Source organism: Taudactylus pleione, unplaced genomic scaffold (genome assembly GCF_031769625.1).
Source record: "Taudactylus pleione unplaced genomic scaffold, aTauple2 ptg000433l, whole genome shotgun sequence".
Lineage (NCBI taxonomy): Eukaryota > Metazoa > Chordata > Amphibia > Anura > Myobatrachidae > Taudactylus > Taudactylus pleione.
Window position 1 is genome coordinate 489,341 of NW_028284835.1, and position 14,627 is coordinate 503,967.

At 45.1% G+C, this 14,627-nt stretch overlaps 1 protein-coding gene across 1 annotated transcript in view; it reads right to left on the bottom strand.

Annotated features, from left to right (window-relative positions):
- TTLL5 (tubulin tyrosine ligase like 5) overlaps positions 1-14,627 on the bottom strand; it is a 120,977-nt gene that overhangs the window by 96,188 nt on the left and 10,162 nt on the right. The window contains exons 2-5 of the mRNA XM_088447462.1: positions 13,686-13,792; positions 1,593-1,675; positions 1,406-1,512; positions 769-899 (exon numbers count right to left, since the gene is read on the bottom strand). Coding sequence (XP_088303588.1) covers positions 769-899; positions 1,406-1,512; positions 1,593-1,675; positions 13,686-13,792 — 428 coding nt within the window. The remainder of the gene's footprint in view (positions 1-768; positions 900-1,405; positions 1,513-1,592; positions 1,676-13,685; positions 13,793-14,627) is intronic.

A 14,627-nucleotide genomic window follows, 5' to 3' on the forward strand; every position in this document is an offset into this window, starting at 1 on the left:
GACAGAGACAGGCATACAGATAGACAGAGGCAGGCATACAGACAGACAGAGACAGGCATACAGATAGACAGAGACAGGCATACAAATAGACAGAGACAGGCATACAGATAGACAAAGACAGGCATACAAATAGACAGAGACAGGCATACAAATAGACAGAGACAGGCATACAGACAGACAGAGACAGGCATACAGACAGACAGAGACAGGCATACAGATAGACAGAGACAGGCATACAGATAGACAGAGACAGGCATACACATAGACAGAGACAGGCATACAGATAGACAGAGACAGGCATACAAATAGACAGAGACAGGCATGCAGACAGACAGAGACAGGCATACAGACAGACAGAGACAGGCATACAGATAGACAGAGACAGGCATACAGATAGACAGAGACAGGCATACAGATAGACAGAGACAGGCATACAGATACACAGAGACAGGCATACAGATACACAGAGACAGGCATACAGATAGACGGAGACAGGCATACAGACAGACAGAGACAGGCATACAAATAGAGAGACAGGCATACAGATAGACAGAGACAGGCATACAGACAGACAGAGACAGGCATACAGATAGACAGAGACAGGCATACAGATAGACAGAGACAGGCATACAGATAGACAGAGACAGGCATACAGATAGACAGAGATACCTACTGGCCAATTAATCATGATTTAGTGATTTTATAATATATTGTCATGTATACGGCCCTGGTAATACCAGTCACCCGCTCCTGCGCTGCGTCACTTACTGCAGAAGTCCTGGTACTCCCCAGGCAGCAGGTAGGTGAGGGGCAGGAGGCTGAAGTGCCGCAGTCCGTGGGTTTGCTGCATGCGCTGCACGTTCTTGTAGAGACGATCTTTGCGGGTCAGCTCATAGGACCTAAGACAGAGAGAGCAGTGTACGTCGCTCGCTGTAATACAACATGACAGAACGAGTAGCGCTAGTCACAGCATGGCCCGATCCCTCACCCCATGTAGCTCAGAAGACTTCGGGATTGTCCCCTGAATACCCCACCAGTGATTGGCTAAAGAGGTTCCATTACTAGCACAGCAGTGACCGCCCGCAAAATCCACAGTGACAAGTGACGGCTTCAGGACAGTATGGAGAGCGCCAGGCATGTTCCTGTGCGGAGGTGCGCCAGCTGACAACATCAACTTCATCATTTTATTTTGCTACACTGATCGAAGACGAACTTGTAACATTTTTCTATCAAACATGACCGATACATTCCGGAGCTACAAGTAAAGTTTTCCAACAGCGAAGAAAGTAAAAAGTTTCCCTATTCGGTACTAATCTCATGGTTACTTGGCTAGCCGCGGCACATACATCCCAGCAGTTAGTACCTATAAATGTGCCCGTTCAGTGCCGATGCGGCTTGCCCTTACCTGGGGAAGTGGTTGACTTTCTGGAAACTGGCCAGGCTCCTCATGAGATGCGGCTTTATATGAGATCCTGTCCACATCAGGTTGAAGTCATTACTATTTGCATTGACCTAGGAAGTGGCGACATCATGTTACCACCACTAGAGGGCAGACCTATCGCAGGATGAATATAGTGTCATGTCGATCTCACCTCCTGGAAGCCGTGTGCAGAAAGAATGCTTCGGACTAAGCGGCTGTCTGTGCGGACCATCTTATAGGACAGGTGATAACGCTCTGCATGGGAGAGACAAGAGTCATCATCTGCGCTTAGTTATGGAAACAATGGGATTAAATAGTCAGTAATAACGCAAATGAGCAGTATGACCCAAACTTGCACTCTCTCAGAACATCCGGGAGACTTCCAAATTCTCAGGAGCTGTTTTCCCCAGGACAGCAGACCCTGCCTCTCAGATCCCGAATTGCACTACCCCTGCCTCCTTTCCCCAGAAATCACCCTTGGTGGTGTATATCAGTCGACACAATGTACACAATCACAGCTCAGCTAAGCCTGTGATTACATCGGGTGAAACGCGTAGGGTCAATATCTGTGGTTGTGACCTTGGAAGTGGGCAAAATAATTCAGCGCTCTCACGGTAGAGCAAATATTCCCACCTTTTTTTTTAAATTAATATTTTTATTATTATTACACAGTTTAAACAGAGAGTACATTTCTCGATATAACATATAAATATAACAAATCAATGACATAGTGCTATAAAAAAGAATAAGGCAGCTTATAAAGATAATACATAGAAAATAGCATGAACCATATAGTGACTGTATTGTACAAAAAGACTCCCGCACAACATAATAAACTATAAACAATATAATTTACCCTCAGAATGGTGGGTGGCTTTTCTCAAGTATCTACGTATTATACCACGTAGTCATAATTACTACTTTACGTATCTTTTCTTTAATAGATGGAGATAGAGTACTGATATAAGGTAGCCATATCTCAAAAAAAAAATTTGCACTATTTTCAATATCAAGTGAGCTTTCTACCCAATCCATCTGATAAAGATACATTAATCTTGGTAACATAAGTATTAAGGGAATAGAATTAGAATCGATCCACTGTGACAGGATAGTTTTTTTTGCTGTTCCCGCGACTTTAGCTAATAATAAGCGTTTTCCCCTCGATATTCTCGGTTGAGTTGAGGTAGAATAATGGTTCTACAGCGCCCATGCCATAGATATCTCAAAGGGGATATTTAATATATTATTTATATAAGACTGTACTTCTCTCCAAAATGTCTGAACAATCTCACAGGACCACAAGCAATGCACTATGGCCCTGATTCAGAGCCGGACGCTCTGACCAGAGCGCTCGCTCTGAATCAGGGCCCACCTCCATAAATATGGAGCGTCCTCCTGGACGCTCGTATAGCTGTGGGTCACCACCCACAGCATATACGAGCGTGCAGGATGATGGTCGCGATGGTCTTGACCATCGCGACCATCGCCACTGCGAGCAGAAGCCTGCGGTTGAGTTTCTCAACCGCAAGGCCAGGAGTGATTTTGGCTCTATCAGAGACAAAATCACTCCCACTGACATCACTAGTGATGTCAGTGGGGCCGGCTTCTGACGGTAGGCGTTCCCTTGGGAACGCCTCCGTCTGGCAGGCACGCCCCCGGCACGCCCACCAAAGGGGGCGTGCTGTCAATCAACATCGACAGCACGCCCCCTTTGATGAGACACTCCGAGCGAAGGAAAGTCCTTCGCTCGTCGCGTCTCGCGCATGCGCACGACGGAGCTCCCTCCGTAGTGCGCATGCGCATGCAGACCATCGACCCACTTGCGAGCGGACAGCCGCTCGCGAGTGGGTCTGAATCAGGGCCTATGTCAGCATTGGGTGTTGAGCATTTGAAACAATTAGAATTGTCTGATGTTCCCGTTAAGCGTCTAAGTTTTGGTGTATAATACGCTCTGTGTAATATTTTGTAGTGCATCTCAGCATATGAAGAAGATACCAATTGCTTATTTAGTGTGGTACAGGACGTAATGACATATTGAAGTTTCAATCTGGAAACTCATCTTTTCATTTGGCCAAAACTGTATCAACTTTGGCAAGATCCAACCGTCTTCGTATATAATCACAAAGCATTGAAGTAGACCATGGCCTTCCCTTCCCACTCCTCACCACAATATCCAAAGCACTAACTTTATCCAATTGATCAAGATGGGACAATGGGCCTGATTCAGACCCACTCGCGAGCGGCTGTCCGCTCGCAAGTGGGTCGATGGTCTGCACTGAGCATGCGCACGACGGAGGGAGCTCCGTCGTGCGCATGCGCCAGACGCAACGACGTGTCTGATCAAAGGGGGCGTGCTGTCGATGTTGATTGACAGCACGTCCCCTTTGGTGGGCGTGCCGGGGGCGTGCCTCCCTGACGGGGGCGTTCCCAAGGGAACGCCTACCGTCAGAAGCCGGCCCACTGACATCACTAGTGATGTCAGTGGGAGTGATTTTGGCTCTGATAGAGCCAAAATCACTCCGGGCCTTGCGGTTGAAAAACTCAACCGCAGACTCCGGCTCGCAGTGGCGATGGTCAAGACCATCGCGGCCATCAAACTGCACGCTCGTATAGGCTGTGGGTGGTGACCCACAGCTATACGAGCGTCCAGGAGGACGCTCCATAATTATGGAGGGCGGCCCTCATTCAGAGCGTGCGCTCTGCTCAGAGCGTACGGCTCTGAATGAGGGCCAATGCTTTTAAAATATAACTTCTTACTTGAAAATATGCAAACACTAGAAAATTAATATTGGGATAACGCTCTTTGAGTGTAGATAAAGACAATACTGTAGAGCAATCTTCATCTAAAAATTGATAAACCAAACTAAGTCCCCGGAGATTCCAGTCCCTGAAAACCTTTGTGGATATATAATCTTGTAAAGTAATATCAGAAAAAATTGTTTTAAACAAAGACCTCGTGTGTGAAAGATTAAGTTTAAGGCCCTGATTCAGAGCCGGACACTCTGACAGAGCGCTCGCTCTGAATCAGGGCCGTCCCTCTTACTTTTTGGAGCGGCCTCCTGGCCGCTCGCACAGCTGTGGGTGACCACCCACAGCTATAGCGAGCAGCCAAAATGATGGTCGCGATTGTCAAGACCATCGCGACCATCGGGCTTGCGACGAGACCCTTGTGGTAGGGTCTCGTCTGCCGCAAGCCCTGGAGTGATTTTGGCTCTATCAGAGCCGAGAGCACTCCTACTGACATTACTTGAGATGTCAGTGGGGCCCGCCCCAGACGGTAGGTGTTCCCATGGGAACGCCTCTGTCTGGGCAGCCACGCCCCCGGCAAGCCCCCCAAAGGGGGCGTGCTGTCACTGACCATCGACAGCACGCCCCCTTTGTAGCGAGACCCATAGCGACGGCTCAGCGCTCGCGAGCGGGTCTGAATCAGGCCCTAAGTTTAATAACTGGATCAATGTGTAAGGGTGGAGTATGCAATAAGCTGACCAAAATTACATTCAGGACTAAAGGCCTGGTCTAATTCCCTATGAGCAAAATAACTGCTATTCCCTATCCAATCCAGGATGTATCTATAGTTGGCTGCTATAGCATAATCCTGTGCACACGGCAGATTCACCCTTCCAAGTGATAGTGGTTGTTGTAACTTTAATAACGAAATTCTGGGGCGTTTGCCAGCCCAAATGAATTTAGATAGAGCTCCATTAATTATTTTAACATTATTTTTTGTTAGAAGAAAAGGAAGCATCTGGAGTGGATATAGTAATCTGGGGAAAGAAGTAATTTTATATAACTGGCATCTGCCCAGAAAAGATAAAGACAGATGTTTCCATTTTTCAAACTCTTGTAGCATCTGTTGAATAGAAAGCGCAATATTAGCGGAATATAAATTTTCCGACCTATTCGGAAATCTTAAGCCCAGATATGTTAGATGACCCTGAGCCCAGCGAAAGGGAAATTGGTCTCCCCATCCCAGTCTGGCATCAGCATACAGTGCCAAAGCTTCCGTCTTATTAAAATTCACCAGAAAGCCTGAGATGTCATGGAAATCTTCTAGTATTTTTATTAATGAGGGAAAAACCCTCTTTCATTCACTAAAATATAAAAGAAGGTTGTCTGCAAATGCTGACACCTTGAGCGTACGATTTCCCAATAAAATTCCTTTCCACGATCGTTTTTAATAAATGTGCGTATTAAAGGATCTAGGGCAAGATCAAAAAGCAATGGGGATAAAGGGCATCCCTGGCGTGTACCTCTTGATAAATAAAAAGGAGAATAATTCCATCCATTAACTGTCAGGAAGGCTGTGGGGCGTGTGTAAAGTAACCGAAAAATATTAATAAATCCAGCTCCAAATTGCTGAAGGTGTAGGATACGTGATATATGTGACCAGGAAACGCGATCGAACGCCTTATCGGCATCACAGCTAACTATCATAGCCCCTATTATTTATTTGTTTAGCACGTGTCAAAGCTGCTATCAACAGGCGCACATTATGTACTGATGTACGACCCTTACCAAATCCAGTTTGTGCTGGATGGAGTATTCTGGGAAGAATGTTTTGAAGTCGCTGAGCTAATAAGTTAGTGAACAATTTTAAATCCTGGTTCAGTAGCGAGATGGGTCTATAGGACTGAACCAATGTAGTTTCCAGGTTTTGACCCTGAACCTGTATTTCCAGGTTTTGGCAATACTATAATTCTAGCCTCATTAAAACCATCTGGTGGGGCTTTCCCTCCAATAATAGCATTAAACAAGGATAGTAGATGTGGCATTGAGTGGAAAGAATCTGATAATATTCTGCTCCAAAACCATCAGGTCCTGAAGTCTTGCCTTTAGATAATGTGTAAATTAATGGTAACAGTTCCAGCTCCATTACCGGTTCTACTAAAGATTCTCTTTCCTCCTCTGTTAAAATTGGTAAACCTGCCTCTCTCAAAAACATCGTAGCTAATGCAGGAGATTCAGGGGGCACTGTGTATAATTGTTTATAATATTGTTGAAACTGTTCCGAAATATCAGATGAGCCATTAACATAAGCACCCAAATTATTCTGTAGTTGAAGAATATGCGAAGATATATTATGAGCTTTGACTAACTTAGCCAGTAATCTACCCGATTTATTGCATCCTCTAAAAAATTTGTTACGTTGATTATGTGAATATTGGGTGCGTTCTTCACACAAAAGATCATATTCAGTTTTAGCTTCCACATAACTCTATTTCCAGGTGTCTCATTCAAAATGAGTGAATCATATGTTTCGGTTAAGTGTTTAGTAGATGTATCTAGTTTAGAGGTTAGCAGTTTACGTCTCCTGGCCACATATTCCATAATTTGTCCTCGAAGCACCGGCTCTCATAATGACTGGCCGTGGTCTGTTTCTGGTATTTTGTCTGTCTGGGCCAATACGGTGAACACGCTCCACCAACAGCACTCCCATCTCTGGAATACTCTGTAGTTCACGAGGCAACCATTCAGAAACAAGCACCATCAATGCATTATTTTTGATAGACTCAGGGAGACCAATAATACGTACATTATTCCTTCTATTTATATTTTCAAGGTCTTCCAACTTATCCTGCATGGAAACTGTTGTCTTTTCCTGGGTTGATAGATCGGCTTTAAGTACAACAAGCTCATCTTCCAGGTCCGAAATTCTCTGTGCCGCTTCTGAAATATGCTGGTCATGTTGCGTCAATTGTGTCAAGGCTGAGTCTAAAGAGTCTTTCAATGGAGCTAATTTTTGATCCAATAATGTGGCTAAAATGTTGGTAATCTCATGTGTTGTAAAGGAGCCAGCAATATTATTGGTCCCAACATCTGATTCTGGATCCTAAGGGCTATTTCCCGAACTAGCCGTCTGGGAAGTCGGGGAGGCAGCCGAAGGAGCCTCCTTTCCCCTGCCCTTTCCCGTCTGATGTCCCCTAGGACCTCTAGGTGTTTTGACCACGTCGATCCATAGTACCGTCTGACTGTGACGTAATTGAGTAAAGTCAGTCGGTGCCCTTGCTATTGGGCTCTGAGTCCGGTGTTCCGGGAGTGCGTAGGAAGGATGGAGGCTCACCGCCACTCACCAGGACTCTCACGGAAGTTTAGTGATATGTCAATGTATACTCGCCCACCAGAGTTCAGCAATATCTCTTTTTATATAATTAATTTTTTTTCTTTTTTTCTTTTCAGCGTATGATGACTGTACTCACTCTTCTGAGTTATAGTAAATAACAATATAGTGTGACTGGAAAGTGGGTGACCTCTGATGGTAGATTGCTTCAGAGCGGACAGTGAGGTAGATGAATCTTGTAACTACAGCATCCTCAGGGAAAAGCAACAAAACTGTGGCACTACAAGTCCCACAGTCAACCCGAGAGGTAGATTTTAGCAAGAAAAAACAGCACAAGAGAGCTCCCTATGGGGTTTTGTCAGAGATAAGTACTCACTATAGATGTTGATTCAAGGTTGTAGAGAAGGTCCTCAGGATCATGGAAATCCCCAGCCCAAGGTGTTGATTATTCCCCAGATTACAGGAGAGTACTCTCTGTCCAGGGCGACCAGCAGATTGTCTGGGAGCCAGGGGTAGGAGATGATGTCCCCTGAATCAGCTGAGACAGCGATATTACGCCAATTCAGAGGGATTTCAGAGGGACTGCAATGAAACAGGTCTTCTCTGCCTGGCTGCCCCCAAAAGAACACCTTAATCAGGGAGGGAGGTATGGGCTCAGGACATCCCATTCACCCCAGAACCCCCTGCAGAAGCCAAGATGGCGGACGGGCGGGCACTAGAACACCCCGTGACCCTGATGTTCCCAACTAGCCAGGTCTAGAGCGTCTCCTTGGCCCTGTATTGAGACCGGAGGGCAGGGGCAGCTGTCAGCAGTGTCCTGTAGGCCACGTGGCGGAAGGAGGTAAAAGTCGCCAGCCGCGGTATATAGCTGGAGTCCGGCAGCCGGGGTATCCAAATCGAGGCCGTGGCTTCACCGTGCCACAGGCCTCCGTCCGGAAGGCGAGCTGCCGAGAGTCACGGAAGATAGCGGGAGAGAACCAGCCAACCGGGGACACGCTAGGCAGTATTGTGCTGCTTGTGAGGTAGGGAGGACTCCCGCTAATCTTTTAATTACAGCCCGTCTGCGGGAGCTGTAGTGGAGCACGTCCACTCTCCTCGGCAGCCAGGCCACGCCCCCTATTCCCACTAAGGATATTGAATTTCAACCTCTATACGCACCTACCTATACCTTCTAAATCCTGCCTATAAACCTCTAAAATTTACGCTATTTGCGTACGCAGTCAAACAGTAAAATAAAGACTTTAGACCTTGAACATGTGTCCAAAGCACAAAGTATTATTCAAGTAAAGTACAGTCAGTTACACGCTGTGATCTAAGTACAATTTAGCACAAAGAATTATACAGACCCAAGATACAGTCATACATACGCAAGCGCTCTGGGACCAGATTCCGGCATCAGCAAGAGACCTCCGTCAATCAGCAATCAGCAGAATAGACTAGAAACCCAGGATCAGAGCACACATATTTATACCCCCCCAGAAATAGACAACACAATAGAGGAGTTTGTTGCTGATACCATTGGTTCCCAGCGCGGGTGCATTTGTTACAGGGCATTTAACAGGTTGATTCAAATGGCCACAGTCCAGCCTCCAACAGCTGGCTGCCTTCGTTTTCCCGCCTCATGCAAATCTAGGCTGTTGGTTTTACAAAGTACATTTTGGTTCTTTATGTCTTTACGGTCCATAAGTTGCGAACGCATGTTCCGATCTTCACACAGATGATACCGGAGAGCTGTGGATAAACTGCGGATCAGTATAATATCAAACACGGCTTACTTATCACGTATTAAACCTTAGATACCAAAATAGTCTTTATTTCACAGCATTCCTAATAAATGAATAAAACTTGGATCTTTACTTTATAGCTATGGAACCTTTTGTGTAAGTGTGCATTATGTAAGTATTAGGGATATGGGAAAAGACGCTAGTTAGGTTTATCTGATTTGGGGCAGATGTGCACGCATGCAGCTAATAAACAGCGTTCTCATGCAGGATAATGTGCATTCGCTACTGAGCGTCATGTTAGCAGCGCAACTGTGCGGAATGTGCGGTGTTTATGCATGAGATTCTATCTATGATGGACTTAACACATATATATATATATATATATATATATACATATACATACATACATACATATACACACACATATCTCATTCCTTACTAACAATTTCAAACTGTAATGCAAATGTGTTATGGACAGTGAGCTTCACTTCTCAAACAAGGTGGAGACCCCCAGCTGTGAAGCCGGGGGGCCATTCTGTCTGAGAGTGAGACTAAAACCTGTTTAGGATTCAGACAAATTCAATTGTGTAGATCAATGTCTGGGTTATATTACAATTGCCACAACACTCACAGTATTCTGGTGTATTGTCTATTCTATTTACTTTTCTCAGGAGGCTGTTTTTCTAGTTGTTTTTGGTAGATTAACAAAAACATTGCTATCTGTACTTAGCTCGTGAGTTGTAACTTAAAATGGCGCTGCTCGCAAAATGGCGTCTTGCAGATTCTTATTTTTAAGATGGAGTCTATCTGCCATTCGCAAGATGGCGTCGCGCACGCTAATTTTTACGTTGATTCCGTCTCAGCCACTAATACAGCTTCGACACCACCTTCTTGTTTGACGAGGGCCCAGGGACAAGCACCTAGATTGTAAGCTCCTAGGAGCAGGGTCCTCCTCCCCACTGTCTCACAGCCTTCTTCTCTAGCACTTCTATTACAGCCTTCACTTTCCCAGCTGTACTGTGTATGGAGAATTGTGTTGCTAATTGTTACTTGTGCTCAGTTTATATTTTGGTCACTGTAATGTAATGTAATGTTCTGTGTACCCTTTACTGTATGTACGGCGCTGCGGACCACTTGCGGCGCCCTATAAATAAAATGTAATAATAATAATAATAAACTGCTCAGGATTAGGACACATCTCGCTGAGGATCCCGACCAGCACATCTTCAACTGGGAAATCACCGTCGGAGACCAATAGACTGAAGTGTGCAAATAGAACAGCACTCCTTACCCATCAATGTATTACAGTAAGTGGGATAACTGGGATCCTTTCTACTGGTAGGATCCACATTTAGTGCAAACAGAACAGACAGAAACGGTTTAAATACCACATACAGGTATGGGCTAATGTATACGACCTAACAGCCATTCACAATACTAAATGACTCAAGAGACCGCAATAAAACTATTGGCTGACAGATAATTTATGGTGTTGAATTATCCACCACCCACACTGATAAAGCTTACAGAAAAGAGGGGTCTGACAGATTGTTTTTGCTGCTCACCCTTTTTTGCATAGAGTCTTTGAAGATGAGTGTGCATATTATATAATAACTGAATGTGCATATTATATGATAACTGAATGTGCATATTATATAATAACTGAATGTGCATATTATATGATAACTGAATGTGCATATTATATGATAAATGAGTGTGCATATTATATAATAACTGAATGTGCATATTATATGATAACTGAATGTGCATATCATATGATAATTCAGTGGGCATATTATATGATAACTGAATGTGCATGTTATATGATAACTGAATGTGCATATCATATAATAACTGAATGTGCATATCATATAATAACTGAATGTGCACATCATATAATAACTGAATGTGCATATTATATGATAATTGAATGTGCATATTATATAATAACTGAATGTGCATATTATATGATAATTGAATGTGCACATCATATGATAACTGAATGTGCATATCATATAATTGAACGTGCATATTATATAATAACTGAATGTGCATATTATATGAAAACTGAATGTGCATGTTATATGATAACTGAATGTGCATGTTATATGATAACTGAATGTGCATATTATATGATAACTGAATGTGCATATCATATAATAACTGAATGTGCATATCATATAACTGAATGTGCATATTATATAATAACTGAATGTGCATATTATATGATAACTGAATATGTATATTATATAATAACTGAATGTACATATTATATAATAACTGAATGTGACGCATTACACATTTCAACCTAGAAACATATACAGCAAAATATGAGTCTTGCAAAAATAGGTGGAATAAGGGCATATTCGCGTGATCTTTTGTCACAAAAATAAACGAATAACTTTCATTTGCCTTAAATAAGTTTCTTGCAATTTATACAAAGAAGTGTACAATCTTCATAAATAAGGGTACTTACTATTGTTATAAATGTAACCCACATTACCCAAAATTTCCTATTCCTGCCACAACTATAAAAAGTTATAACAGCTGAAGGCTAAGAATATTTAAGAATCTATATTGAAGGAACAGTAGGTGCAGGGTCGGATTAAGGCTTGTGGGGCCCTGGGGCAACTAAGATGTGGGTGCCCCCTCCAAGCCACACAATGTCTACCCCCCCTCTGATTGCTCACCACTCGTGATTCTGGCTGTTACAGCTCCATGTTCAGCACAGTCAGTGCAGCTGCATACAGCGCAGAGCAGCTCCCGAGGCCCCACGTCAGTGATCAGCTGTGATGTGTCATGTGACGCTGGTGAGGGGACTCGGGAGCCGCTCTGCGCTGTATAACGCAGCTGCACTGACTGAGCTGTTACATACAGTAAAACGCAGACGCCCCCATCTGGGAACAGGCGCCGCTGGACACTTTTTCTCGGCAGTCACACCAACCCTGTGTGGGGGCCCCAGAGCAACTGCCCCTGTCACTCTCCCCCTTAATCCGGAGGTGGCGCTGTACCTTAAGATACCACTGTATAGTCTCTCTTTGTTGTGATCGTGTACTCTCTGTCTTCATGTCAATCCTCCATGTTATGAAGATTACACGTACTGTCCCCAGTAACGTTTATCCTGCAATATTTCGCTGTGTGTTTAATACATGAAACAAAAGGTCTATGTGTCTGGTATCGCCTGTGTGTTTGGAATATGCTTACGAGTCAGGCATGTGCCTATATCGCTGGCCAGTGCCTATGTGCTCAGCATGTTCCTACGTGTCCGGGCTGCTCCTACGTGTCCGGGCTGCGGCTATGTGTCCCGGCTGAGCCTACGTGTCCCGGCTGAGCCTACGTGTCCCGGCTGAGCCTACGTGTCCCGGCTGAGCCTACGTGTCCCGGCTGAGCCTACGTGTCCCGGCTGAGCCTACGTGTCCGGTCTGAGCCTACGTGTCCGGTCTGAGCCTACGTGTCCCGGCTGAGCCTACGTGTCCCGGCTGAGCCTACGTGTCCCGGCTGAGCCTACGTGTCCCGGCTGAGCCTACGTGTCCGGTCTGTGCACACACACTGCTGGTAACTGTAGCTTTTTGGAAAGGCCTGCGATAGGTCGCCATGCACAGACACTTGGGGCACTGCAGTCTGTGATAGATGCTGCTGTAGACATTGGCCATAGCTACAGGCACAGCAGCTATACGCTCCCAAAAAACATGGGTACATATATGTAAAGGGGGCTCCACACTGCCCATACCTGCGGGCTGACACCAGAATCCCACTATAATGCTGTTGTATATACTCACAATGGAGGCCTCTGCTATAAACCCCTTTGTATTCATACTGTACAAGCCATATCACTTACCAGGGAATTTCATCACCCAACAGAGTTTATATCTCCCCCCACATGTGCTACAATAACTGTATGTAATGGGCATTATTTGTATAGCTGGCCGGGATGCCCACACTAAAGAGTCACATCCTGAGGCTGAGCCCTCTCTGCACAGTGTAGCCCAGTCCATTGTGCACAGTGTAGCCCAGTCCATTGAATATGTCAATACTCAGACACAAATCTCAAGATCTATAAAATCATTAATCAGAGCAGGGGTGTATCAGGGGGTCCCAGCGCCCCTCCCAGCCGTGGTGGCTGTACGGCCAGCGATCGCCCCTCCCCTCCCTCGTTGTCCGGCGCTGATGCTTCTGACTGAGAGATCAGCGGCAGCACAGACTTATGACAGACAGAAATGGCCGTGGGTGGCACTGCCAGGTGGGCCGGCGACCCCCCCTCCGGCCAGCGCCACTGGCGAGTGCCATCCTGGCTAATAGGAAGATACGCTCCTGAATCAGAGTGTTGTCACATCCTGCTCCGTCTATCGCTCTCACACGCACTGTGTAAGTGTATATACTGTAATGCTTTGTGACATGAACTCAACACCGCCGTGTGGCCCTGGTTCCCCTCTTTCTAGTTCCGTCACTGAGACACTGGATATAAATGCTCTGTACGTCTTACCACCAACCACGCGCAGTGACAGCTCCTTGGTCAGAATGGCCTCTGCATGGAAGAGCAGGACGGGAACTTTCCGGGAACCTCCGGTCCACAGGATACAGGAATATTCACTGTATGGGAAGGGAAACAAAGATACAGACATCACAGTCCTTTATTAAACCACAGCAGCCAATCAGACACCGTCATTGTGTGACTGACAGGTAAAAGCTGGTGGTGATTACTTGTTCTGCTTGAGCCTCACTCTGCCAGATTAACAATTACTGTATCAGTCTGGGATTATATTATTGGAAGCAATATGGATTGTATGCTCACGGGCCCCTGTACAATAACCCTAACCCCTATTCTTCAGCAGTTTGGGCTCTACAGGTACAAATAAATCCACAAGCGCTCCTCTAGTACAGCACCCTGGCACAGAGTATTCAGGGGACCCCTCCCCATAACACACTCGGGGAGATGTAAGAAGCCTTGAAAGTGACAAAGTGGAGAGTGATAAAGTACCAGCCAATCAGCTCCTGTCACGTTGCAGGCTGTTTTTGAAAAAATGGCAGTTAGGAGCTGATTGGTTGGTACTTTATCGGTCTCCACTTTATCACTTTTCAAAGCTTAATACATCCCCCCCCCTAGTCTCCTACAAGGAGAAGTATCAAACTTCTGCAGAGGACAAGTGGACCAGTCAGCTTCTGTCATTTTATAGCATTGTTAAAGGGGAAATATATGCTAAGTACATATGCTGAAGTGCCAAAAGTCACGGGGCAGCAGTATGTAAAGGTAATGGTAGGTGGGGTCACCGCACTGCGATGTCTAGGAAATACCCAGATCTGCATCAGTTTGATAAAGCAGAAATATGCCTTTACTTATTTATACAAATAAAACAAATATTACATGGATTTCAAAGATTAAGGTTATTATACGGTATGTCTTTTACTAACAAATTGATGCAAGCTA